Source organism: Armigeres subalbatus, chromosome 2 (genome assembly GCF_024139115.2).
Source record: "Armigeres subalbatus isolate Guangzhou_Male chromosome 2, GZ_Asu_2, whole genome shotgun sequence".
NCBI classification, from domain to species: Eukaryota; Metazoa; Arthropoda; class Insecta; order Diptera; family Culicidae; genus Armigeres; species Armigeres subalbatus.
Window position 1 is genome coordinate 437,898,436 of NC_085140.1, and position 27,435 is coordinate 437,925,870.

The following is a 27,435-nucleotide window of genomic DNA, read 5'->3' on the forward strand; positions in this document are numbered from 1 at the left end:
AATGTATAAAGCGGCATTCGTTAACTGCGCTACTGTTTTGGTGCAGTTAGCGAATGGTTCCTGTAATCGTGCTTTACATTTGAGATTTTTACCGTAGGAACCAAACACCGTATTATATCGAACATGACGATCGATGCGAAACCAACAGTAACTACGATCAGCAGGATAGAGGCTATGGACGCCGGGATAAGCCAAACTCAGGTGGTCAACGCACCAGCAGTCGTTATAGCGGAAGTGGTAGCGAGTCCGGATTTAATACGCAATCCGGGGACAGGTGTGTTGTCTGTTAGGTTAAGAATTATCCCACCATACTAACCCATCGATTTGGAAACATTATGAAATCAACATCCCTTTCGTCTGATTTGGATTAACTATTACTATAATAATTCATTTCTAAAGCTAAATTCAAATCATTTGACTGCAGTATCTCTATGTAGGAACATGTACAAATGTCATCAGTTCGCGATTTTAATTTTCTGTTGGGTTTTTTAATGGAAATACTATACCTTGATAACATAAGGTATCTGCGAACAGTAATTAAGTTTTGTTAGAAAGACAACATTTTTCTCATATTAATTTGTTAAAATAAATACAGGTGTTATTTTTGTCGGATCACAATTTATTCTATTATTTGAATTTATTGCCAAATTTTATGATTTATGTTCGTTTCCCGGTATCTAGAAAGTAAGGGTGACATTTTATTTTAAACTAGTTTGTCATCCTTTCGATTCTATAACATTCCACAGAAAATCATACCCCAGAAAACCTCTTCCTTTTTTGCAATTGCCGGATCACAATAGGCAAAATGGCGGTTTTGACAGACAAAGCCGTCATTTCCTCTACCTTACAGTTCTTACAAGTGATAAAACGGCCTTCTATTTCATACTAAAAAACGATTGCTTTGTACTCATACGCAGGAAGGCCGTGTCGTGAGTTTAATCCCAGACAAACCTTCCCCCCCGCTTCCGGTCTTTTCCTCCTACATTGTATCCTTCCATTATTTCTCATGTTCTAGCAATCGCTAGAACTGAAAATGGGTTTTCATACCGTTTCCACCTAACCTTAAAACTTGACTAGTTCTAGCAGGTAACTGTTAGGATTTGAAATGGGCTCGTTTCGGCATCCAATGAGAATAACACTACTCTTTCATATACCTCGTTAACCAAGACGAACCACTGCCATAGAATCTAACCCCCCAGTTCCCAAAAAAAAATCCACATGGACTCGTGACGAGTGCAGAGGTGTTCTCGGCTTGCAGTGATTGTACCATCAATTCCTCCTCATCCCCGATAAACCGTGAGGACGTAGCCGCCAGCGCCGTTATCGACATTGAGGATGAAATCCCATGCTTCCATCCATTGGTTCCTTGTGCAATTGCGATTGCTTTGGTCTAGCAACTACGAAATGCACGGTCAATCATCATGCGCTGCGCATGCTCAGAATAAAATTTCAAAACGTTACTGAATCAAATAAAATAGAACTACTCCAATACGTCTTTTTGTAATTCGTCCTTTGTAAATTATTATTTATGGTTACGCTAAAACATCTGTTGGTACTGTTTGATTGTACTTTGAACAAACAGTATTGAAGTAAAGTTTTCGTAGAAATAAAACAATATACAGCAAACATATATTTATGGAACACATTACTATTTTTCAGAGCTAATTTGTCACAGGACACATGGAAGACTTCCACGGCAAGCATCGACTGTATCGAGGATTACGTACCGTGCGAATTTACGTTTACCGAACAGGTGATTCCCATGAACACCAAAGTTGACATCAAGCTAAGCTGGTGGGTCTCGCCGGAGGAATTCTACGTTCGCATGAAGGACGAAGAGACTAAGTTCGAAGACATGATGAAGCAAATTCAAAAGTACTACCGTAACAAACCGACCGTCAGTGACATTCCGCCGGTGGCTTCTGCTGTGATCGCGCGCTACAACAAGCACAACACACTCTACCGAGCGAAGGTGATCAAGTACAACGAATCGCTCTGCAAGTTTAAGGTTGAGTTGGTCGATTCGGGTATGCGGGCCATCGTTACAAGCTCCGATCTGTGGAAACTTGAACGACGCTTCGTGAAGCTTCCCAAGCTGGCCATCCAATGCACGTTGGCTAATATCAAAATCAACTGTGAACCCAAAGAGTTGCAGAACAAAATCGACCGGTACATAAGCAATGATAAACCAATCGATTGTGTCTTTTTGGATAAAAGCGACGACAAGTACCTGTGCGACGTGGAAACGCAAGGAATGGATCTCAAAATGGCGTTACTGAAAGACAACCTGATTGCGCAAATATTGACTGGTGGGTATAATAATATCACTTTTGAAGGGTTTTTGTACGCATAATAGTTTTTTTTTCAATTAAATTTGTTTATTTAAAGGCTCACTCACCGTACCCAGCTCTACAGAGCCAAAATCCATGTTAAATTTACCATTTTCTGGTATATCCCGTCCCGCTTTTATTTTTCATGAACGTTATTTTTTCTTTTCGCACAACATTTAAAATTCTATCATTGTGAACCGTGTTTGATGAACAGTGGCTGCTACAATTTTTTTGGCTTCACTTTCATCCTTTTCGTTAGCCCGTCGCCGCTTGTGTCACTTCATTGTAGTCGGCAGATGAGCTCGATATATTGTCGTCTACGTCGGTCCATCGTATTCCTTCTCTTGCCTCCGTTCTTCAACAAGAGATTCGTTCGTTTCGATTGTTGATGGCTTTTTTTTGTTTCTTTATTAAAGTGATTTTTAAGTAGGACAAAGTTCATCACTAAAGTAGAGAGATTGTTGATGGTGTTTGCAGTTCGTTGTTGATCGAAGGGAAATAAGCTTGAGTGAACAAGGTTTAGATGTTGTTGGTATGGATGGAGTTAGGGCAGATGCCCACGTAGCGTTTTTTCAACGCTGCGTGCACGTGGCGTTGAAAAAACGCAGGTGTGCATCGGTGCGGCGACGCTGCGTTACAGCTTTTTTCCGATGCACACATGCGTCCTTTTAACGCCGTGTGCACGCAGCGTTGAAAAAACGCTACGTGGGCATCGGCCCTTATATTCTCAGTTGCGGAGGATGACTCGTGACATTTCTTTCCCCGATGGGCCACATTGCCGACATGATTTGGGCTGTTTCATGTATATGTCACCATTGTACACAGAAAAAATAAAGTAGGGTAAATCACTACTTGGGCCTATGGACCCGATTCCCGGCTCACTGCACAGAAAACTAATAATTTATACTGTTTACTCAAACCCCATCAAATATAGGCGCTAGCCGCTAGGATATACGATTCGTTGCCGCGAACAGAAGTTCCCATGCATGAGAGCGGTTGCTGCTGAAATAAAGAACAAAACACTATCACAGGACAGATGTTTCCACCATATACCGGACAAAGCGAAGCAGTTTCGTTCAACTTAGCAATCAACCTAAAATTCTAACTAAGAACATTTGTGTGCGATGTTCAAATATGTAAAACTTTCAACATTTGCCTGTTCTGAAAGTGTTACGGGGGGAATGTTACGTGAGAATGTGATTGTGAACCCCTGAACATGTGCCTAGCTGTCGGACTATCGTTATTATATGTGTCTGTTATTCTTTGGTGTTTTTCTGCTTCACTGTGACGTGCTTGTTGACGCCCAAAGAAGCAATAAAATATAGCAACAGCACGGGCGCAATGGAACCCAATCCACTGTTCCGAAGCGTAAAACATCGAAGATGTGAGTATTTTGCTAATTATTATTTCATGTATTAATTTATTAAAAGATGAAAATATATTTTAGCTTTATAGCATTTGGCAAAAACACAATTGTGTACTTTTTGTCCTGCTGGAAGATCGGTGCCCTTCGCTGCTGTTGGTAACACTTGACCTCAGGAATTTTAACCTAAACATATTCAAAAAAAATTTACGATGTGTAGCATGCAAGTTTCAACACGTTATATTGAAATTCACTGATGCACATGTTTACTTTCAACCACAACTTTAACTTAAATTTCAAATGTTTACACAATTTTATTTCATCATCATTTTCCTTTTTGATTCAAAATCTTCCGCATTTTTCTTCCGAACTAATTTGTTTTTATATTTGACTTTTGAGAGGTACATATTTGCAAGTTGGGATTTAGTGCGTGGCCCCGGCCGCTTACAAAACCTTATGTACCAAAATCAATATATTTTGTACATTTTTGCCATACTTTCCTTTCCTTTTGTACATTTTTGCAACACTTTCCTTTCAAAAACTCCCAGTGCGCGTTGGTCCTCCACGAGCATCGTCCAGGTCTCGTGCCCGTAGAGAACTACCGGTCTTATACCGTGATGTGCCCTAATTTCGCGCGTGCCCTAACTTCGCGCATTATAAAATCATTTATTTTATTCAATTTTTAGGTACCAGTCAAAATTGAAAAATCTGGAGGATTACAAAATATCATTGTTGTTGAATGTTTTTCACCAAAAAATTTGAAAAACAAACTTGGTTTAGTACACCAAATAAAATTATTTCAATTTGATCCTCCCATCGACCGCCATATTTGCTTGTGCTTAGCACAGCGACGAAGAACATGACCCAAGTAAACAAATGATTTTACTGTACAAAACTGGCTACTTTTTGGAAATATTTGTATCCATTATGCTCTGTTGGATATGTTTATTCGTCATTACTATTGAAAAGTGTAAAATTTTATGTATTTTGTGTTTATTTAGACTTTCGCTTTGTGAGCGAAATTAGGTATATGAGAGTAATTATGGTGCCTAATTTCGTTTATTGTTGTTGCGTAGTTTCATTTGCAACATTCTAATGAAACAAAAGCAATATAATACACAGGACAGTTTTACACTGAATAGAACCCGAAAAGTTCATTCCCATACGCTTTTTATCAAATTTTCAGGCGGATAACCACCGACATTGGCTACGACAATGTTGACTTGAAAAATCTTATAGATCAGTGCCTGCAATAGCTACCAAATCCGATGTGTAGAATGATGCTAAAATGTGCGATGTGTAAAATGATGCTAAACTCAAGATAAAACTACAGCAGCTTTTTCGATAATGTATATAATATTGAAGATGTCTTGAATAAAACACATATTTGAAGATGTCCTATGTAAGAGATAGCGGAATTTAAGACTTTCTTTCATGACGTCTCGAAAATTTAAACTTTTTTACACACCAGCTAAACATTGCTCATACAATGCCTTTTTTCTTAAAATATGGTTTATATTTCAGAAGCAAACGATATTTTAGGAATTATGACTTGTGTTAACTAAAATGCATTAAGTAAAATCTAAGCAAAGCTCCAGGGTCGAAATATAGGCACATACCATTTCGATTAAATAATGGGTCACTGACGGCTGTCTGATACCTTTATCTGCATATTTTGAACAATGGATGCATGCTTCTATTGGTTAATTGATTATATTTCATCAAACCAATAACGATACTCAATTCCACACATGAGCGAAGTTAGGAACACTTTTGCGCGAAATTAGGAACTATCCTATTTTCTTGCGCGAAATAAGGAGCATACAACGGTCTGGGATTCATACTCCAATTTTTTTTTAAATAGCAGCAAAATTTGCAAGTAACATTTTTTTGAGAACCTAGAATCCTTCTACTACGTCAGAGGTTCCCAAACTTTTGGATATGCGACCCACCTATCAGAATTCCATATTGCTTGCGACCCACCAGGTACCAAATGCATTGATTTTGTGAAATTAGATAAAAATGAGTTCGCGTTAGATTGGACAAATTATAATAAATTGCTTTATATCCCATCATTGTATTTGTCAAAAATTCGTCAATTTTTTGGATTGGATGTGGATGGAATTTGAATTGAATTTGGGTTGGATTTGAAATTTATTTAGATTGAATTTTAATTGGATTTAAATTTTATTAGGATTGGTTTTCAATTAGATTTGGATTGGATTTTAAATAGATTTGGATTTGATTTAGATCGGATTCGAATTGGATTAGGATTGGTTTTGGATTGGGTTCGGGCTTACATTTGGATTGTATAGGACTTCTTTCTACTTGCCCAAATATCGTATAACAAAAAAAAAAGGCCGTTGACCTCGTCAGGTTTGTTGTTCTTTAATCATCCAATCATTAGCTAGATCCTAATTTAAAATATGGAATAGATTTGTGGGACAAAATAGTAACAAAATTATGAATTAAGATTTGTCTTTCGCGACCCACCACTGAACAGCCCACGACCCCCCTGGGGGTCGCGACCCACAGTTTGGGAACCTCTGTACTACGTGATGCAGTAGCAAATGTTTCCAAATGGCCACTACATGTTTTTCAATGAACGTTTTAACTTTGTCAGATCTTAAGTGCGCGAAATTAGGGTACTTCACGGTAAGCGTTTTGTAGATAGTCAGTTTGGTACGGCGGCGAACTCTATTCGATCGGAGCGTCTTACGGAGTCCAAAGTACGTACGATTTCCAGCCACTATGCGCCTCCGAATTTCTCTGCTGGTATCGTTATCGGCGGTCACCAGTGAGCCCAAGTACACGAATTCTTCGACCACCTCGATTTCGTCACCACCGATAGAAACTCGTGGTGGGTGGCTTACATTGACCTCTCTTGAGCCTCTTCCTATCATGTACTGCGTCTTCGACGTATTGATGACTAGTCCAATCCGTTTAGCTTCGCTTTTCAGTCTGATGTAGGCTTCCTCCATCCTCTCATTTTTTTTTTGTTCGGGATGAACCACTGCGTCCATTTCATTGAACTTTTGTAGTATACCCGTGTCATTTGTTTAGTGCATGTCTTTCTGCTCCATTTCTATTGAGAAGAAATGAAGTAGTCATTTTTTATTCATATATTTCTCAAGCTTAATGTAAAGCCTCTTTAGATTAAGGTACCGCTATTTATACCCTTCGAAAAATGGCTTATACCAACTCTCAAAGGCGCGCCCCTCAATCAGTTTCGGCTCAACAATAAGCGGGATGATACTGATTTTGACCATGCATCGGTACTGAGTCCCTGTTCATTTTTGCATTCATTCAAAAATCACTATATTGCAATACATTTCAAAACATGTAGTGGTTACCTGCTGTCTTGTAGCTTTCACTAAAATTTCACGTAACCAGTACGTACAAATCACGTCTGGTTCACCTGATCAAATTCGTAACTACTTTCAAGCTTCACGTCATTAGTACTGGAAGATCCAGTCAGAGTCACCGGAAAAATCACGTAACTCAAGGAAACTAAATTTTGTTCAGGTTACTTGTCATTCAGGTCACTCTTACGTGAAAAGTAGTGTGGATGAGAACCACATTTGTTTTCAGGTAAATATGACGTGAAGATTTTTCTGAGTGTAAGTCAAGTTCTACTAAAAAATCACCCAAATGCGAATTAAAATCAAATTAAACTTAAAAGTGACAGTTCGGAAATTATGAAATCTCCCGCTCATAATGCAGCGTACACACTAGTCAAGCAGTTTGACGAACATTGACTCCTCCCCCAGGAAAACGATTCGGTTGCAGCTTTGTTTGAACGTGTGTGAAGTTGTTCGAACAACCACTTCTCGCGCTTAGTTTCATAGGGGCGTAACTGTATTGATCGATTTCTCTTCGTCGATATTTTCTTTTTATTATTGTACCGAATTGCGTTAATTAGTCGATTATTTAATGGTTTGGTGTGATAAAGGGTGATTGTAGCTTGCACCAGAATCAATAATCACGGTTATAGCTTTTGAAACAATTGAGTTATTACCAAAATATAAAATCGATTAAGAGAAATCGATCAATACAGTTACGCCCCTATGAAACTAAGCGCGAGACTTGATAGTTGGCGGCTCGGTTGGAAAAAATTAAAACGGTTTGATTTTGGTTTGAGTTGTCGGGGGTGGAGTCAAGGTTCGCCGAACATGTTTGAGCATTTGTAGTGAAGTTGCACAAACCCCCATATATTTTTTGATGGTTGGTGCTCAAGTTGGCGCTTCAGTTGTTCGTGTGTGATATTGTTGATCGAATAAATTGATTGTTCGTGCCGCTGTTGGTGAAACATGATGGATGTTTGAATAAATAAGAGGTGGAGTCGATGTTGGTCAAACTGCTTGATCGTGTGTACATTCCATGAGAATGGCTGGCGCTACCCAGCAAGATCAACAAAACATCTATCAAAAATGATTAAATATCTGTCAAAAGTAATCTTGCTCTGCGGGCATGGTTATTTTGAAATTATTTTTTAATTTAATTCTAATTAGCGAATCGGACCAAAGCCTCAATATACCTACGGAAACTTAAAAATTATAAATCAGCGAATATTTTTTGTTCATCTATTGAAGCACCGATGATTTGGCTCAGTGTATGGATGGCCAATAATGGCCATCATTTCACCCCTCCATCAGAGTGTGATGTTATTTTTAAGGTCGTTTCCAATTTCTTTGTTCTTATTTTTGTGTTGACTTTGTGCAGAAAACAATGGGCTATTGTTATCGAATATTTTTTTTGCAGATGTTGACTTAAATCGATTGAAAGGGCAGATTGTAAAACTGAAGCTTGTCGAGATAGCGTCGCTTGAGCAATTCCGGGTCAAACTACAGGGAACTGACGCGATTCTGAATTGTCGACACGTAGAGCACGCCGCATATCAACAAGCAGTTGTGGAAGAAATTAAAACCAAATGTCTGGACCAGTACTGCTTCGGACACATTGAAGATGTATCAAACGATGAAAGGTTAGTTTCCACGTATTATGAAACAGTGGTCGCGCAAAATAAGACTAGGTATATTTTTTAAAATAATTAACATATTATGTAAGCTATTAAAAAGTCTTATTTAACGCGAAATTATCATCTGAAATATATATACAGCAACCGTTCGCTAACTGGGCTAAAACACCAGCCCAGTTATCGAACGCCGCTTTTTAACTGGGCTGACGAGGGAATTCGCGATGCATTGTTGTGATTTTGTTTTACATGAAGCTTAAAGAATATACCATTCCGAATCCCCTCGTCAGCTAGTCTTTGTTGTTGTTTTTTGACGGATAACTGCTTTTTAACTGGACTTTGGCCCAGTTAGCGAACGCCCAGTTAAAAAACAGTCCAGTTAAAAAGCGCCCAGTTAGCGAACTGTTGCTGTAGTAGCTTTGTTCTCTTTTAAATTAATATTTTATATTTGCTTCACAGGTTGATACTAGCACTGCTGATGGCACCCTTATCTAACCAAGCGCAGCCGACCATCGTCGACATGCCCATCCTCCAGAATAGATTCACCGTCACGGTTCCTTGCGTGCACGAAGTGAACTGTGTCTACGTTCAGAACACGAAGTGGACCGGTGAAATAGAGAAACTGCTGGACGACATGTTTGATTACTACGAGAGGAGCGGCACAGTGATTACGAACCTTCAGATTAACGAGCTGTGTGCTTCCAAATCGAACGACGGCAACTGGTACCGGTCGAAGATCATATCCCTACAGGAGATCGACAATATTGAGGTGCTCTTTGTGGACTATGGCAATCGGGAACGGGTAAGGCACGAGGATTTAAAGGTTTTGGAACCGCAGTTCCAAGAGTACAGCGCATTCGCCCATGAAGTGTATCTCCCTATGGCCTGCCTAAACGAGACTGAGGAGAGTAAACTTAAAATGGAAATCGCCAGCATTACTGGTCAGCACGAGATGGAGCTAAAAGTTTTGGACTACAGAAACGGTATATGGATCGTGGACATCGCATCCAACGACTACAGCATTGTCAAGGCATTAAAAGAAAAGCAGTTGGTAAAGGACCTGGATCATGAGGAGATTTTCAATCGAAAGACAGTTGTGAATGAAAGTCTAGAGATGACCACGGTTGATAAACCCGAGGCAGGCGAAGAGGAGCAGAAGTATCAGAAATTAGAGGCCTTTGTAAGTCACGTGGACAATCCGAACCAGTTGTTTATCCAGATGAAATCCGATCTGGAGGATTTGGACCAGCTTCAAGAGAATTTGCAGATTATTTCGCAAGCACTGCCGGGATTGAAAGATTTCTCTGTGGGAAGATTTTGTATCGCTCCGTTTTCAGCCGATGATTTGTGGTACCGTGCAAAGATTATCGACAGTCACGACGATCTCATTATCCAGTTTGTGGATTTTGGCAATAGCGATGTGATAACTAGCAATAAGAAACACGAGCTGAAAGACGTCAATGACAGTCTGATGAAGTTCAAGGTTTACGCCAAGCAATGCTCGTTGTTGGTTGGGCCAGCTGCCGGAAGAAGCTGGAGCGAAGAGGCTATCGATATTTTGAGAGAAATGGAGTATGTGGATGTTCAATTCCTGGTTGAGTGCCGAGGAGTAAATTACATCAATTTGGTATGTGACGAGCGGGACCTTGCACAAGAACTGATAGCAAAAAATCTAGCCGAGAGAATGGAATATGTTCCCTCTAACCAGCGATGTTTCACTAGTCATATTGAATCAATTCAGGAGTTCTATTTGCAATTGGAACGGGATATAACTCCGTTGGACGTCATGGCAGATTACATGGCTAGATTCGAAGAATTCAGTAGCGTTTCGGATCCTGCCGTTGGATCAATTTACGTTGCCGAGTTCACAGACGATGGACTCTGGTATCGTGCCAAGATCCTGCAAGTACTCGAAGGCCCATCTTATGAGGTCTTTTTCATTGATTATGGTAACACATCGGTAGTGACTAACGTTAGAGAGCTAGAGAAATCCATCGCTGAGCTGCCACCTCTTTGCAATAAATGTGTCCTGAAACTGCCCGATGGTGTCCGGAGCTGGTCCGATGAAGCAGAAATAAAATTCAAAGAAATCGCTGCAATGGGGGAGACTGTATTCACAGTTCAACTACATAATCCGGGACTATTGGCCACGGTGGAACTGTTCCTGGATGAGGTTAACATCAATGATCAGCTTTTGGATCTGTGCGAGAAGGGCACAGCAAACGTGATGAATTCCAGCTTCTATCTCAATGAAGAGAAATCAGTTGACAACAGTTTTCCTTCGGAGGGATTCGTCTATGTAAGTCATGTGAACTCTCCAGCGGATTTCTACATCCAGTTTAAAAATTCAAACGATGCTTTCAAAAATATGGAAGAACTCCTAATGATAAAGGCAGCCCAAAGCGATCGGTTAATGGACGACGACGTCTCCGAAGGAATGCATTGTTTGGCGTATTCAAAATTTCTCGACAAGTTCCATCGGGCCCAGGTCATCTCCAAAGATAAACATCAATACAAGGTGCATTTGCTCGACTATGGCTCTGACGCTTTTGTTAACGATCTCCGCCAAATGCCCGAAGAAATCAATAATATTTCAGTCCTAGCCAAGCGGTGCTGTCTCGAAACGTACTCTCTGGACACCAGTGCGTTGGAAGTGGTCCAAAAGCGATTCCTCGATTTGGTCGATTCCGGTCGTACGCCGTTCTCGTTCGAGATAGTCCGCAACGATGTTGAGCCGAACATCGTGCGCTTGTTCACGGAAGATGGCCGCAACGTAGAAGATCTTCTCGAACTACCAGACGTAGACAATAACGGTAACAAAGCTCCAACGGTGGCCGTTGCGCTTCCTCCTCCTACACCGTCCGAACTGATAAAAGTGTCCACACGCGCGAAACCGAAGCAGGCCTTCATGCGCGAAAAAAGTGACCTGGAGTTTGTCCAGTGAAACACGAAAGTAAACGAACCAAATATTTAAACGAGATTCTTGATTAAACAAAAAAAAATGTGCGAAAATTACAGAAACACTAAAATTATTTATTCGAATTTGGTTATTAGATAAGAAACGAACATGAAGAGAACGAAAAAACTGCATAATTTTGAATTATTTGCTTTCACTTTTTTGATACTCTGTGCGGTTTTATTTTATCCTAAAATCAATATTTTTTGTTATCTTAATTACTTATGAAAAACAGCAAGATAATAATTATCTCACTAAGGCAAGTGAACAGAGGCCTTACACTTGTTATACTCTTGATCAAACCCCAGTGTTAACCGAACTGATCTTATGATTTCTAGTTGTAGTAATGCATATAACGATGAATGCTCTAAATTTGGAAAGTTTTTAAATTACAAAGCAATGGATTTCCTCTTCCATTTAAAAACATATAGACTAAAAGGAACCTAAACCACACGTACTGTTGTTTGTTATATCCCAATAAAAAGCAATATGAACTTGATGATAAATTATGATAATTAACATGCAATGCATATTTAGTAACGTGACGTGAAGTCCTAAGAAAATATTTATTATATTTAATAGTTACTAGTAAAAATGGACTTATTTAAAGCGACATACCACCTAGACAAATAAATCAATATATCTCACTTTTGTAATTATTTTTTGTTGATTTATTACTGGAAAGAACACGCATATGACTACCTTTATCCCACCAGTAGGCACGACAGTAGTCAACGTCTTTGAGCTTTACATTTTTATTTATTCATCTTACGGGCTTTATTACGGATTTTGAATCTTCCGCTTACTGCATTTTTATCTCTTGTATTAGCATGGGGTCTCCAGTAGCCTTGCGAGCAAAGGCGTAGGATTGCCAATCCGGAGAAGGCGAGTTCGATTCTCAGTCCGGTCTAGGATGTTTTCGGGTTGAAAACATTCTCGACACCTTGGACATAGTGTATGCATTGTAATTGCCACACAAGATACATACTCATGCAATGGCGGGCATAGAAAAGCTTTCAATTAATAAATGAGGAAATGTTAATAGAATACTATGTTGAAAAGCAGGCCAAGTACCAGTTGGAATGTAGAGCCATAGAAAAAAAAAGAAAATTAGCATGAAAGAATATTGAATACTGAAGTTTAAACATCTTATGAATTGGATTTAAAAAATATGTTTTTTCGGGGCGCTATCCCCTCGGGGCAAGACGAGCAAGGTCCATAACATCTAAATCCAAAATTTTAGTTTTAAATGTTTATTCTGTGATCACTGGTCATTTATTTGACTGAAACTAATTTTTATGGTAAACTTTATATCCGTTGTTTTGATTCAAGTTTTCTTCTATTAGTTACATTCTTGTTTAGTTGTTTAGTACAAGAATCTATCGATCCACTGTCAAATCTTGATGCCGATCACCCAGCGTTTGATTTATTGCTGAAGCTATCTATGCGAATCGAGTATGATGAGTCCCCGGTTGCTTCCACATACAATTTCTGACGATCCGACTTCGGAGCACTTCAAGCAGAGTTCGTCCAGATAGACAGGTTGTAGTTTAGGGTGAAAAGCGTTTCTTCTCCACAACAACCTCCATGGTCGAATAGTAGCCTGCGGAGTCTAAATAGACTAAGGGCAGCAGCTTTAAGAAGATACTCTAATCACCGTAACGTTTAAACGCAGCAAAATTTTACCCGCTGCAGGAATGACTACCGACTGTACAATCGATCCTTGTGTGGGGGGTCCCGTAGCGTAGTTGGCTATACGTTCGCCTTATAAGCGGATGGTCTCCAACGTTACCCTGATAAAATGGCAACCGAACAAATGCAATGATCATTAGATGCACGGCATGGACAAACAGACACAATGGACTCACGATGAGATGGACTGGCAACGACAACAATAAATGAGTAATGGAAATCTAAAAATAGATTCTGTGTGGATTCTGTACTGCAGAATCAATTCTTGTACGGTAAATATGTTTTACGGATGCAAAGAGACCTACGACAAAATCCAAAACGATTCTGGTCGTTTGTTAACTCGAAGAGGAAGGAGACTGGTTTTCCATCATCGATGCGATTTGTCTCAGGGTAAACATTCGATCCGTCGTTGATCGGCCCTCACGAAAACCTGCTTGGTATTCGCCGACGAAGGACTCTTTAAGCGGTTCCTCGGTAATTGGCGCACTTCAGTATGTGCCCTTCCTTAAAGAGAGGGCAAATTAGGCCGTCCAACCAGCTAGCAGGCATTTCCTCGTCTACTTATATTTTCGACATAATATGGTGCAGAGCTTTATAGCATTTTATTTGACGTTGTTTCCTCTAAACTAGCTTAACAGGAAGTGACGACTGGCGAGAGTTGACTCTGTGCAAAGGCAATAGTGGTTGAACTGAAATTGGAGGGATAGGGCTACTACTACTACTAAGGTACATACTGTTGAGGGGTAAGCCAATTCATTTTTTATCTTCTACAGCTCGGCCATCCTACAAAACACTCGCCAGTCCCTAGACCCTACATCTGATTACATTACATATTTATCATTGCGATCTGAACAGTAGGAAATACAAAATATCTAATATGCCTCGTCGTTTTCCTAAAACAAATAGAAAATGTAAGTTTACTCATCATGGTCACTAGATTCGCTTTCAGATTCATCATTGGATACTGGTGTTTGCCGCTTAAAAAGGCGCATATTCTGTGGGTCGAATATTCCCTCAAACCGTTTCCCAGAAACCTGATACCCTTCAATGTCGGAAATTACCTAACGGTTGTTGTCCAATACTTTATTCACCTGATAGGGGCCTTTGAAATTTATTTTCACCGACAACCGGGACACTACGTATCACTACCAGATCACCTTTCTTGAAAATGGTTTTCAAACACCCATCGTCATGTTTCCGCTTGTTATAATCCTGAATCTTACGTATATTTTCAGCTGCTTCATCTCGAGAATGCTCTATATCCTCACGCTCCGGAGACTCCAGAATGTCTTCGAAGTACTGCACGGCATCATTGTTAATCTTGCGCTGCTGCAAAACACCAAACAAAAGCTTCGACGGAACCGACCCTGTACCACGATTCAGCGTGTTATTTAGGCAATATTCAGCGTCAATTAATGCACTGTCCCAGGAACAACCAGAAGACTCAACTATCTTCGACAGTAGGGGCACTAGAGTGCGATTATACCTCTCCACTTGCCCGTTGGCTTGCGGACAAGCTGTCGCCGCAAGATTGTGGACGACACCGTGCGTTTCAACAATACTTTTGAAAGCTTGAGAAGTGAAACAAGTCCCCCTATCTGTGACCAATATTCTTGGAGTACTGTAATTGATGAAATAAGCCTTTAGATGCTTCATAACTTCGCAGGTGTTTGTCGTTTTAGTCGGATAAAGCTTAATAAATTTTGAGAAGCCATCAACCACTGCCAAGACATATTTATTTTTACCACGCGTGATTTCCAGTGGTCCCAGGTGATCGACATGAACCATCCAAAATGGTCGGTTACCCTTATCAATATTATGAAGCTCTCCGTCTGCCTTTCTAATTTTAGGGTTATACATAATGCAGGTAATGCACCTTTTGGTATGCGCCAACACTTTTTCTGCCATTTTTGGAAACCAGAAGGATCGCTTTATTAACTGTACGACCTTGTCTTTGCCGAAATGACCAAGGGAATCATGAAACCTGTATATCACCGATTCTTCCATCTCTTCCGGAATATACAAAAGAAGACGACCATGCTCTGATTTATACAACAAGTTATCGCGGACTTCATAACCAGTTAGTTCACCTTCCTCCACAGAGATTTTGAGGCGACACAACTTGTCATCCTTAATCTGGGCAACATACAGTGAATTTTCGAACACGCCTGTATTTTCTTCTACATCCACAGCATGCACATATACTCTAGATAACGCATCGAAGTGTTGCATTCGATTTCCCGCACGGTGCACTATTTGCTTGTCGAACTCGGATAGAAAATCAGCCCATCTAGCAATCTTGTTATTTTTTCGTTTCGCGTTCGTTTCTTCCGTATCGTTGTTCCGTATTCACTTTTGAACGGCCGCCGCGGATTACTGTTACGTTGGAAGACCGATTTCAATTGGACTAACTGAGTAATCCCACTTCTGATTTTCTATAGCATTTTATTTGACGTTGTTTCCTCTAAACTAGCTTAACAGGAAGTGACGACTGGCAAGAGTTGACTCTGTGCAAAGGCAATAGTCACAAACATATATGTTATGTGTTACTAGTGCAATCATAATGAACAAATAGTTTTACAAACAAAACTTTTGTAATTAAATAAAAACAAGAAATAAATCTTCTAGAATCAACTCCAGTTAAAATCAATGTTTCTTGGACAAATTATACGATTAGTTGTATAGTGGGAATCAAATGCGGTTACTTTTAACTTGGGACAAATCGACTTGGAATTTTTTTTTCGAAAAATTCATAACATATTGCATAGGGAGCATCCACAAATTACGTAACGCTTTGAGGGGGGAGGGGGGGTTGGCCAAAGTGTGACGATCCATACAAAATTTTCAGACGTTTCATACAAAAAGTGTGACATAGGGGGGAGGGGGGGTTGAAAATGCCCAATTTTAGCGTTACGTAATTAATGGATCTTCCCATAGTTTCATTCAAAGGCACAAAAATATATGAACCAAAAAAAGACCAATGCTAATCAAAACTCAAAAATTATGGAAAAGTCATATGGGACAGTTATGCGATTACAGGCAGAGTAGTGTGTTGATCCCAGTCAGACGGTGGACCTCGGAAGTTCGCATCATCCACAGCAACTTGTTTTGAACTTCTTTAAGTTTCAGTTTCAGTTAAGTTGGGGGCCCTCCTTAGCCGTGCGGTAAGACGCGCGGCTACAAAGCAAAACCATGCTGAGGGTGGCTGGGTTCGATTCTCGGTGCCTGTCTAGGCAATTATCGGATTGGAAATTGTCTCGACTTCCCTGGGCATACAAGTATCATCGTGTTAGCCACATGATATACGAATGCAGAAATGGTAACTTGGCTTAGAAACCTCGCAGTTAATAACTGTGGATGTGCTTAATGAACACTAAGCTGCGAGGCGGCTCTGTCCCAGTGTTTCAGGTGAAGCGTTTTTGCGCAGCACTACAAGACCGCCATGCCGTATTCGATCATGGGTATGATGATTTGCTTGTAGACAGCAAATTTATTTTTCAACGAAAATGATTACCGACGTTTGATCAACGGGTACAGTGGCAGTAGCTTCAACAAGACGTTACATTTTGTCACGGTTTTGTCAATCTATTGCCTAAAAATGAGCTTGCTGTCGAAGGTCAAGCCAGTAGTCGGCCTCATAGGCCCTCTCACTGTCGTGCCATTGAGGGTGATTTTACGTGATTTTATTAAGCGGAACATGTTTGAGGGATTTTGAGTTGGGAAGATGATTGCTTGGGTCTCCGCCGAGTCGATACAAATTCTCCTGCTGGCGAGATTATATTTTTGAGCCGTTCAGCTGTCGACGTAAAAACAATTCCTGTCGGGTCATGGATGAAAATGGCGTGAAGACCAGAGAGCATCTAGCAATGATAACAGTAGCACGGTCAGTTACAGAGAAACTTCCGACTTCGGGGAACTTCCTGTCGGGGTAGGATAGATTCGCCGCCGGGGACTGAGTAAACCGCGATCAAGCCGGGAGTCTAATGGATCAAGATTACAGAAGATTGGTTTCGGAAAGTTTCCACCGCCGGGGAGCTTCTAGTCGGAGTAGGCTAGATCCATCGTCGGGGACTAGACCGAGTAGATCGTGATGCGTTATAGTACTGGTTTCGGGTCGTCGGAGCACCATTCACCTGGACGCTATGCTCCACCCGAAATTTCTGGACCGACTTCAGCACACGACCAGTCACTCGCTGAGTTAAGAAAGGGCTCCATATCTGCGCCGATCTGGGAAATATCAGAAATATGTAAGGAGTGATGAATGATATTCAACAAGCCGAAGCGAGTCGTTGGTTCCGAGGGAAATTCCAACGCCGAACAACTCCCTGTCGAAGTAGGATAGATCTGTCGCCGGGAATCATCTGAGAAGTCCGCGATTTAGCTGGGAGCTAAATGGCTCAACGAAAAAGTGTTTGAGAATGACAAGAAAACCTGCTGGGAGTTGAATGGCTTAGTGTTCAAACAAGTTTAGTTCGGGGGAGTTTCTGCCACCGGGAAGCTTCTAGTCGGAGTAGGATAGATCCACCATCGGGGACTATGGTTGTCGGTTTCCGGGGAAGCTCTCGCCGGCGGAAATTATCTGAGTAGGTTGCAAGCACGTCTATGTAATGTTCCATTTTAGAGTGCAATGACAGCCTTTCGGTACAACTTTGTTGAACGAGAAAGGCAAAAAGGACAAAAATGGCCGTGATATTCCGCAATCGTAGATCAGGGTAAACCATGCAAAACCAATAGATGTATAAATAATAGAAAAGAAGTCCTATGGAACATCTTTATTATTAAGCTAATAGTTAATCATTAAAATAAAAAAAAAATCGCGCTCAGAATATGCATATGTACACCTAATCATATTATAACTCATCCTTACATTTGATTCGTTTTACGCAATATCCGGTAAATGAGTTGAACCAGCTGCATTTCAGATGCTCATAGATTATTAAGATGTTCAAATTTCTTTTCTAAAGGGGCTGGTAAAATAAATTATTGTTACTATCAAACAAAAACCTAATCGCGTTTTGCCTAGCCTAACTAAATAGTAACACGGTTACCGATCGTGGAGTTTGAGTCCGGCCTCAATCCGAGTCGGAATCGCTTTGCTCGTCTTCGCTGTCCTCTAGCTCCGGCATCGGGAAGCGAAGGATGGCCGCTACACCTGTAAGCTGGGCCAGTTCTGCGGGGGAAGGCGATATTTTGATTGCTTAATTGTTAACATTCTATTGGGCACGTGGAATACTTACGTTCGCCGGATACATGCATGCTAGAAAAGATTTTAACCTCACCGCCGGAGTCGCGTATTGAATCGACCAGCTGGACGTACTCTTTCCTCGTGGCGACGTCTTGGCATCTGTAAAATAAAAAAGTTAAACAAATGTTCTTAGAAATAATGTCTGCAATTTTGCACCAATAATAAAGTGATTGTTTGATTATAGTAAAGACTGTCCTCAAACGGTCACGTTACTGACATGGACATTAATTACAGTGTTTGAAAACTCGATGTTCATATGCACAGCATGTGCAAGATTTGATTCAAAAAATGTATTGTACGTGGTCAATTTTTCTCGATGAGATTCTAACCCACAACCTTTAGTATGCTACGCTGGTACCAATTAAGACTACGATACAATGGTTCGTGAGGGCTGGTGGCTGGTAGGTTAGTCTTCCGTGGTAAAAGAGTGAGCCAGAAATCTAAGAACATTCACACTACGTGGCAGTGTGTGCCGCAACTGTGTACCAACGAGATCGTCTAACTAGTCTAAAAGTCTGCGAATGTGATGATTATTGAAAGTGATTTTCTATTCGGATATGGCAATAAGTATATTCGTAAATTAATATGAGACGCTTCGAATGGAGCGTGAGATGTGGTGGTCTATCGAAACCTCTCATACCTAAGAAATATTGTGCACGGATTTTGTTTCCATGTATTTTCAAAGAGACGGGATTCACGGAGATCCACAGATTCTTGTACATCCAGTTCCATTTGCAAAGAAAGGGGACGGAAATTTGGACTATCTGACCCAAGATGAATACACCACTAGGTGTTCCAATCTGCCAAATTCACGATTCAGCCATCGATCTGACCTTAAGGTCACTCCTCACGGAATCCAAGTTTCAAAGTGCTCGCGTTTTCGGGGGCACACCACTCGATACGGAAGCAAAGCACAACCGTCATTTTTATTATTTCACGCATGCTGCGACGCAGCAAAGGTAAATCAATAAAAATGACAGTTGTGCGCCACCTCCGTATCGAGTGGTGTGCCTCCGAAAACACGAGCACTTTGAAACTTGGATTCCGTGAGAAGTGACCTTAAAGCTGGCACGGCAAATGCTGGGTAAATCGTACCATTGGTACTTCGCGTACCTGAAGGAATAAAATAGACCCAATCTCGTGGTCCTTAGACCCAATCTCGTGGTCCTCCATGTTAGGGGCGGCTGATCATCTTCCGAGTGCCAAGTGAAACTGTGCACCATGATCCACCGGGAATTTAGGGGGTTTGGTGTCAGAAGCTGCAAGCCAGCCTTAAAAAAACTTACGCAACGAATAATCAACAAGAGAGTACGGACCGGAACCATCGGCGAAGACTACTGCGACGAAAAGGGACCAGTGATTTAAAACTCGGTTCGTGGAACTGCAAATCTCTCAATATCATCGGAAGCACACGCATACTCACCGATGTGCTCAAGGACCGTGTATTCGACATCGTAGCGCTGCAGGAGGTAGATTGGAAGGACCAAACGGTGCAAACGTTTAGAGGTAATCATACCATCTTCCAGAGCTGCGGCAACACACACGAGCTGGAACAGCTTTCATAGTGATGGGTGAAATGCGAAGGCGTGTGGTGGTCGATCAATGAAAGAATGTGCAGGTTGAGGATCAAAGGCCTGTTCATCAACTTCAGCATAACGCTCAGGTTGGCCAAGAGTAGGAGTTTAGACCGATTATTGGGAAGTTCAGCGCTCACCGGCTGACGAACAAAAACGGCCTACGACTAATTGATTTTGCCGCCTCCATGAGTATGGCCATTCGCAGCACCTACTTCCAACACAGCCTTCCGTATCGGTTTACCTGGAGATCACCACTGCAGACAGACTCACAAATTGACCACGTTCTGATTGATGGACGGCACTTCTCCGACATTATCGACGTCAGGACATAACGTGGCGCTAACGACGACTCTGACCACTATCTGGTGATGGTTAAACTGCGCCCAAAACTATCCGTCTTCAACAATGTTCGGTACCGACGACCGCCGCGGTACGACCTAGAGCGACTGAAGCAACCTGATGTCGCCACTGCATACGCGCAGCATCTCGAGGCAGCGTTGCCGGAAGAGGGTGAGCTCGATGGGGCCCCTCCTGAGGACTGTTGGAATACAGTTAAAGCAGCCATGATTATAGAATGAAGCCCGTGGTGAATTTCAAATTCACACACGTTTATCTACATACATTTCCAAAAGCCCAAATCTGGCGTAATAGTTTTCGTACAGTGCCGAAACTCAAATTACGATTGTTCAGCATAACTAAGCAAACGATCTACCATTATTTCAGCCCCATACATGTTATGGATCTTTCATCTCGTGCTCTTGAAAAAAAATATTGGAAAAGCACAAAATGGCCGATTTCTGGCTTCATTCTATAATCACCTTTACGACGCAACGAAGAACAACGTTGGGTTTGTGGGACGAAGTCGACGGAACGATTGGTTCGACGAAGAGTGCAGACTGATTCTGGAGAAGGACGGGCGGTCGCGCTGCATCAAGGTACCCGGCAGAACGTGGAACGTTATAGACGGAACCGGCAGACCCGCCTTTTTCAGGAGCAGAAACGCCGCCTGGCAGAAGCGGAGAGCGAGGAGATGGAACAGCTGTGCCGTTCTAAAGAAACACGTATGTTCTATCAGAAGCTCAACGCATCCCGCAAAGGCTTCGTGCCGCGAGCCGAAATGTACAGGGACAAGGATGTGAGCACGAATGTGTGGTGATCGAAAGGTGGAAGCAGCACTACGAGGAACATTCAAATGGCGCTGAGAGTACAGGCAGTGAAAGTCAAGGCAGCGGAGGAGAAGACTACGTCAGTTCAGCGGACGATGGAACCCAACCAACCCCCACCTTGAGGGAAGTTAAGGATGCCATCCAACAGTTAAAGACCAATAAAGCAGCTGGTAAGAATGGTATCGGAGCTAAGCTCATCAAGATAGGCCCAGAAAAGCTGGCCACTTGCCTGCACAAACTGATAGCCAGAATCTGGGAAACTGAACTACCGGAGCTACCGGAGGAGTGGAAGGAAGGGGTTATATACCCCATCTACAAGAAAGGCGACAAGCTGGAGTGTGAGAACTTTCGAGCGATCACCATCCGCCTACAAAGTGATATCCCAGATCATCTTCCGTCGTCTGTCACCATTAGTAAATTAGTGGGAAGTTATCAAGCCGGCTTCGTTGACGGCCGCTCGAAAACGGACCAGATTTTTACTGTACGGCTCATCCTTCAAAAATGCCGTGAATACCAGGTACCAACGCACCATCTGTTAATTGATTTCAAGGCGGCATACGACAGTAGAGATCGCGTAGAGCTATGGAAAATTATGGACGAGAACAGCTTTCCGGGGAAGTTTACCAGACTGACCGAAGCAACAGTGGATGGTGTGGAAAACTGTATGACGATTTCGGGAGAACACTCCAGTTCGTTCGAATCGCGCCGGGGACTAAGACAAGGTGATGGACTTTCGTGCCTGTTGTTCAGCATTGCGCTAGAAGGTGCCATGCGGAGAGCCGTGTGTAACAGCCGGGGTACGATTTTCAACAGATCCAGTCAATTTATTTGTTTCGTGGATGACATTGGACATTGTTTGCCGAACATTTGCAAAGGTGGAAGAACTGTACACCCGACTGAAACGTGAAGCAATAAAAGTTGGACTGGTGGTGAATGCATCGAAGACAAAGTACATACTTGTGGGCGGAAACGAGCGCGACAGGGCCTACCTGGGAAGCAGTGTTATGATAGATGGGGATACCTTCGAGGTGGTCGAGGAATTCGTCTACCTTGGATCCTACCTTGCAAACGGCTGATAACAATGTTAGTCGTGAAACACGATGGCGCATCATCGGGCCTACTACCTACTAGCGTAGGGCGCATTCGAGGATGGAGTTATGCAGCCTCAAACCGTGTATTGTGTCGTCAAATTGTTGATTCAGTGTTATCTGTTTAGATGTAAACTAAATAAATAAATAAAATGATCTTAAAGCTAATAGTGAAGCTGAATCCAAAAAATGAAACCACCAATTATACCGAAATTTAGCTTCAACCATTTCAGATCAATACCGTCTGTCGAATTCTACTGTTTTGAACGAGAAAAGCAAGGAATCTAATTAAAACATAATGAGCTACTGTAATATTTTAAAATTGTTCATTCAGTATTAGTACGAAACATAACTTCATTAACACCTCTTCAAATTCAGTTATTTAGTTATGAAAGTCATATTAATTCATGGTCTACTGTGTCGTGCATTATCTGCTGTGGTGCACGTGGTTCAATGGAAATATTCCTAACGGACGACTGCTTTTTGTTGGGATATCTTATTTGCAATACTGGAGATACTAACACCGCACATTAAAATATTACTTATCTATTATAGAATTACTAAAGTTGCTGGTCTCTGAATTTAATCTCATGTACCCATTTCAATCACTATCAAAAACAAGTAATTAAGGCGTAAATTGTTTTGTTTCTTATTATTTTGATTTTTCAGTCTGATAGCAATAAGGTGACTCGGGGAGGCACTACACACCGTGTTATTTTTCCTATCTTTTGTCTCTTTCTAGCATTGCCACCTCGTAATTTTGGAGCGGCGTATTTCGGTTTTCAGTTGTTTGATGTAACTGTAAATGTATCAGCATGTAGATTGCGAGTAAGCACGCGCCTGTGATGCTTTTTCAACGTCATATTTGTTGTAGAAAAAAAATTAAGCATTCAATGATGAAATGATGACGATTTGATGATTGTTTGTGCTTCCCGTGTCACCATAAAAACGACACATATTAAACCAAAATTGCCCCATTTGTGAATAAGAATAATATAGTCAGAGCATGTTGATATAATGGAACGAATACCCCATACCGAAACAGTTCCATCTTGAGATAACGAACAAATCGTTCATTATCCTAAGTGTGCAATGATGCATTCCCTAAGTAGAGACTCGAGCACCACTTAACAAAGAAACAACACTTTCGATTGCCGCACAGTCGCACGAACCAATCGAACGGTGTAAGTTGAGTCAATAAAATGTGCAAATATGGTGCGAAACGGTTGTTTTATGTGTTGAGTACTATTATAACGCACTCGAGAGTCGATGCGGCCGCCACAGCTTCTGGACTCTGGCTATCGCTGGTAGGGCGGACACTCTTTTCTTCTTCTCGCCGCAAAAGAGATAAATAGCTTCGTGTGTGCATGTAATTAATACGCCCCAGTTAAAGTTCTGGTTCCAAGTTCCAGATATTGTTTTTTTTTCTAATTTGCCGGTTAAAGTTCGATGATCCGATAATCATTTTTATTCCTCAACTATTTCTCTGCCTATCTATCCCTTTCTTATAATAATTTAGTAATTTATTTTATTTTTTTTTCATTTTTTTTTTATTTTTTTAACTAATTTTATTTGCTAATTATGTAATACATGCATTCATCTCTTAGACTAGGTGTTCCGTGTTTTCTTAACACTATCATCCTTATTTTCTATGTCATATTTTTAGCTATTATTAATACATTTCAATTGCCTCTGGCAGGTCTAAAAATTTGTTTGTAAATCAAAAGTTTGTTCTTAAGACAAAGTTTTGATTTTCTGTTTATAAGTGGATATAGACACTTAATATATTTGTTACATTTAGCTTGAAGGCCTTCAATGTGACTCTTAAAAGTTAATTTTTGATCTAGCAGAAGTCCTAAATATTTAGCTCCGCTAGACCAATTAATTGGAATCCCATTCATAGTGACAATATGTCTGCTAGAAGGTTTCAAATAAGAAGCTCTCGGCTTATGTGGGAAAATTATAAGCTGAGTTTTGGAAGCATTCGGGGAAATTTTCCATTTTTGCAAGTAAGTGGAGAAAATATCCAAACTTTTTTGCAATCTACTACAAATGACACGAAGGCTTCGCCCTTTGTCTGAGAGACCTGTGTCATCTGCAAACAAAGATTTTGGACACCCTGGTGGTAAATCAGGTAAGTCAGAAATAAAAATGTTATACAATATGTCCCCCAGTATGCTGCCTTGGGGGACACCAGCCCTTACAGGTAATCTATCAGATTTAGAATTCTGATAGTTTACCTGCAGTGAGCGATCTGATAAATAATTTTGGATCAGTTTAATGATGTACAGAGGAAAATTAAATTTCATCAATTTTACAATCAAACCTTCATGCCAAACACTTTCAAATGCTTTCTCTACATATATCAACTCTCAAGAGCAACTCCAGTCGAATATCCTTCAGATTTGTTGAGCCGAATTAAATTCGTTACTCTTAATAACTGATGGGTGGTTGAATGCCCATGGCGAAAACCAAATTGCTCATCAGCAAAAATATAATTGTCATTAATATGAACCATCATTCTATTTAAAATAATCTTTTCAAACAGTTTGCTTATTGAAGAAAGCAAACTGATTGGGCGATAACTAGAAGCTTCAGCTGGATTTTTGTCCGGCTTCAAAATAGGAACAACTTTGGCGTTTTTCCATTTATCTGGGAAGTATGCCAATTCAAAACATTTGTTAAATATATTAACCAAAAAGGATAAAGAGCTCTCAGGAAGCTTTTTGATAAGTATGTAAAAAAAAACCATCATCATCCGGGGCTTCATATTTTTAAATTTTCTAGTAATAGATCTCACTTCATCCAAATTAGTTCCCAACGAAGGGTCAAAAACATTCTCTTGATTGAGAATGTCTTCGAAGCACCGTGTAACCTGATCCTCAATTGGACTAGTGAGACCTAGACTAAAATTATGGGCACTCTCGAACTGCTGAGCAAGTTTTTGAGCCTTTTCGCCATTTGTTAATAAAATTTTATTTCCCTCTTTAAGCGCTGGAATTGGCTTTTGAGGTTTTTTAAGAATTTTTGTTAATTTCCAAAAGGGTTTCGAACTGGGATCCAACTTCGAGACATTATTCTCAAAGTTGGTATTTCTCAAAATAGCGAAACGTTTTGCCTTTCTCGTACAACAAAGTTGTACCGAAAGGCTATCATTTCACTCCAAATTCGAACTTTTGATAGAAGTCTAGGAGACCCATAGTGTTATATACCATTCGACTCAGCTCGATGAGCTGAACAAATGTCTGTCTGTCCGTGTGTGCGTGTGTGTGTGTGTATGTGTGTGCGTGTGTGCGTGCACAAAATGCCATAAAAAACATTAGCCAAATTTTCACATAGAAACTCTTAACCGATTTTCTTGCAACAAGTTGCATCCGACAGAGACTAAAACGCTGTTGATCACTATTGAATTTCATAATAATTGCAAATTGCAAAAAATAGATAATATTAAAATAGTGATGAGACATAGTCACATAGAACAATAATGTGTTATGAAAAATGCATTGCATCTATGAATATTTTTAAAGTTTATCCGTGGCTTGCTCCCATTAAGAGTTGCATCGTACTATAAAGATGCTCGTGTTGCACGCATTCAGGCGTAAGTATGCTCTTCGTTCAGTTTCATAGTACCATGAAATTGTCCGAAAGTCAAAATTCGAACATAGGAAATTCGAGAAACTTTTGGCAGCGCCATCTGTCGTCTACTAGTGTAAATTTTCTATCATAACATTAGACGGTGTAACTGTTTTGTCTTTCTTATACATCATCGAGGTGTAAGCGTAAAGGCTACATTTTTTACCTTTTTACGCGAGAAAGGCGCCATCACCGCTAGGTTGATTAATCTGGGTTTTTTAATTTCATTTTGCAAATCTCGCCAAATAACTTTCAACGCGGGATCGCGAGTTCTTTGGTATTGCCTTCTTCTCACATTTTTAAGACGGATCAGTAGCTGAAGATCGTCGTCAATAATAATGGAGTTGAATTTAACTTCACATTTCGGAATTGCAATGCCTCTGGCTACGACAATTAAATTTGTCAAAGATACGAGAGCATTATCAATATCACTTTTGGTATCGAGAGGAATATCAACATCAAAAGTCCTATCGATATACGTTTTATATAAATCCCAATCAGCTCTATGATAATTAAAGGTAGAACTGATTGGATTATAAATGGCTTCTTGTGAGATTTCAAACGTCACAGGAAGGTGATCAGAGTCAAAGTCAGCATGAGTTACCAATTGGCCACATAGCTGACTTGAATCCGTTAAAACTAAACAAATTGTAGAAGGATTTCGACTGGAAGAAAAACAAGTTGGTCCATTGGGATATTGAATAGTATAATATCCCGCAGAACAATCTTCAAATAAAATGTTGCCGTTGGAATTGCTTTGAGCATTATTCCATGAACGGTGTTTGGCATTACGAAGAATTTTGATTTGTTGCGAGTCAGAATTTGAAGATCAGCTTTCAACAAATTCTTTTGCTGCCCATTGCATTGAAAAGGCAAGTAGGCTGCAATGAAGGAAAATTGTCCAAAATTTGTTTCAACAGAAACTCCCAAGGTTTCAAAAACTTTGGTTTCGAACGAAGAAAATAATTTATGTTTGATACGTCTATTGATGACAATGGCGACCCCACCACAGGCACTGTCAAGACGATCATTTCTGTAGATAAAATAATTTGGATCTCTTTTTTTTTTTATTGCGCGGCCGGTAGTAAAGTTAATTAGTTCAGTGCGAGTTGGCTCTTGTTTCGGACGGCAGAACGATCGCGCGATTTGCCGAAATTTTGTGTTTTGCATTGCGCGGCCGCTAATAAAGTTAATTAGTTCAGTGCGAGTTGGTTCTTGTTTCGGACGGCAGAACGATCGCGCGATTTGCCGAAATTTTGTGTTTTGCATTGCGCGGCCGCTAATAAAGTTAATTAGTTCAGTGCGAGTTGGTTCTTGTTTCGGACGGCAGAACGATCGCGCGATTTGCCGAAATTTTATGTTTTGCATTGCGCGGCCGGTAATTAAGTTAATTAGTTCAGTGCGTGTTGG

At 40.7% G+C, this 27,435-nt stretch overlaps 2 protein-coding genes across 3 annotated transcripts in view; one reads left to right on the top strand and one right to left on the bottom strand.

Annotated features, from left to right (window-relative positions):
* The window catches only part of LOC134213626 (maternal protein tudor), a 58,378-nt gene extending 46,098 nt beyond the window's left edge, over positions 1 to 12,280 (top strand). For both annotated transcript variants that reach the window (XM_062692858.1, XM_062692857.1), the window contains exons 5-8: positions 98 to 274; positions 1,660 to 2,309; positions 8,455 to 8,677; positions 9,128 to 12,280. In XM_062692858.1, the coding sequence (XP_062548842.1) occupies positions 98 to 274; positions 1,660 to 2,309; positions 8,455 to 8,677; positions 9,128 to 11,612 (3,535 nt within the window). In that variant the 3' untranslated portion in view covers positions 11,613 to 12,280. The remainder of the gene's footprint in view (positions 1 to 97; positions 275 to 1,659; positions 2,310 to 8,454; positions 8,678 to 9,127) is intronic.
* A 5,773-nt stretch (positions 12,281 to 18,053) lies between these two features.
* The window catches only part of LOC134213627 (protein pelota), a 65,018-nt gene continuing 55,636 nt past the window's right edge, over positions 18,054 to 27,435 (bottom strand). The window contains exons 7-8 of the mRNA XM_062692859.1: positions 18,554 to 18,660; positions 18,054 to 18,486 (exon numbers count right to left, since the gene is read on the bottom strand). Coding sequence (XP_062548843.1) covers positions 18,389 to 18,486; positions 18,554 to 18,660 — 205 coding nt within the window. The 3' untranslated portion in view covers positions 18,054 to 18,388. The remainder of the gene's footprint in view (positions 18,487 to 18,553; positions 18,661 to 27,435) is intronic.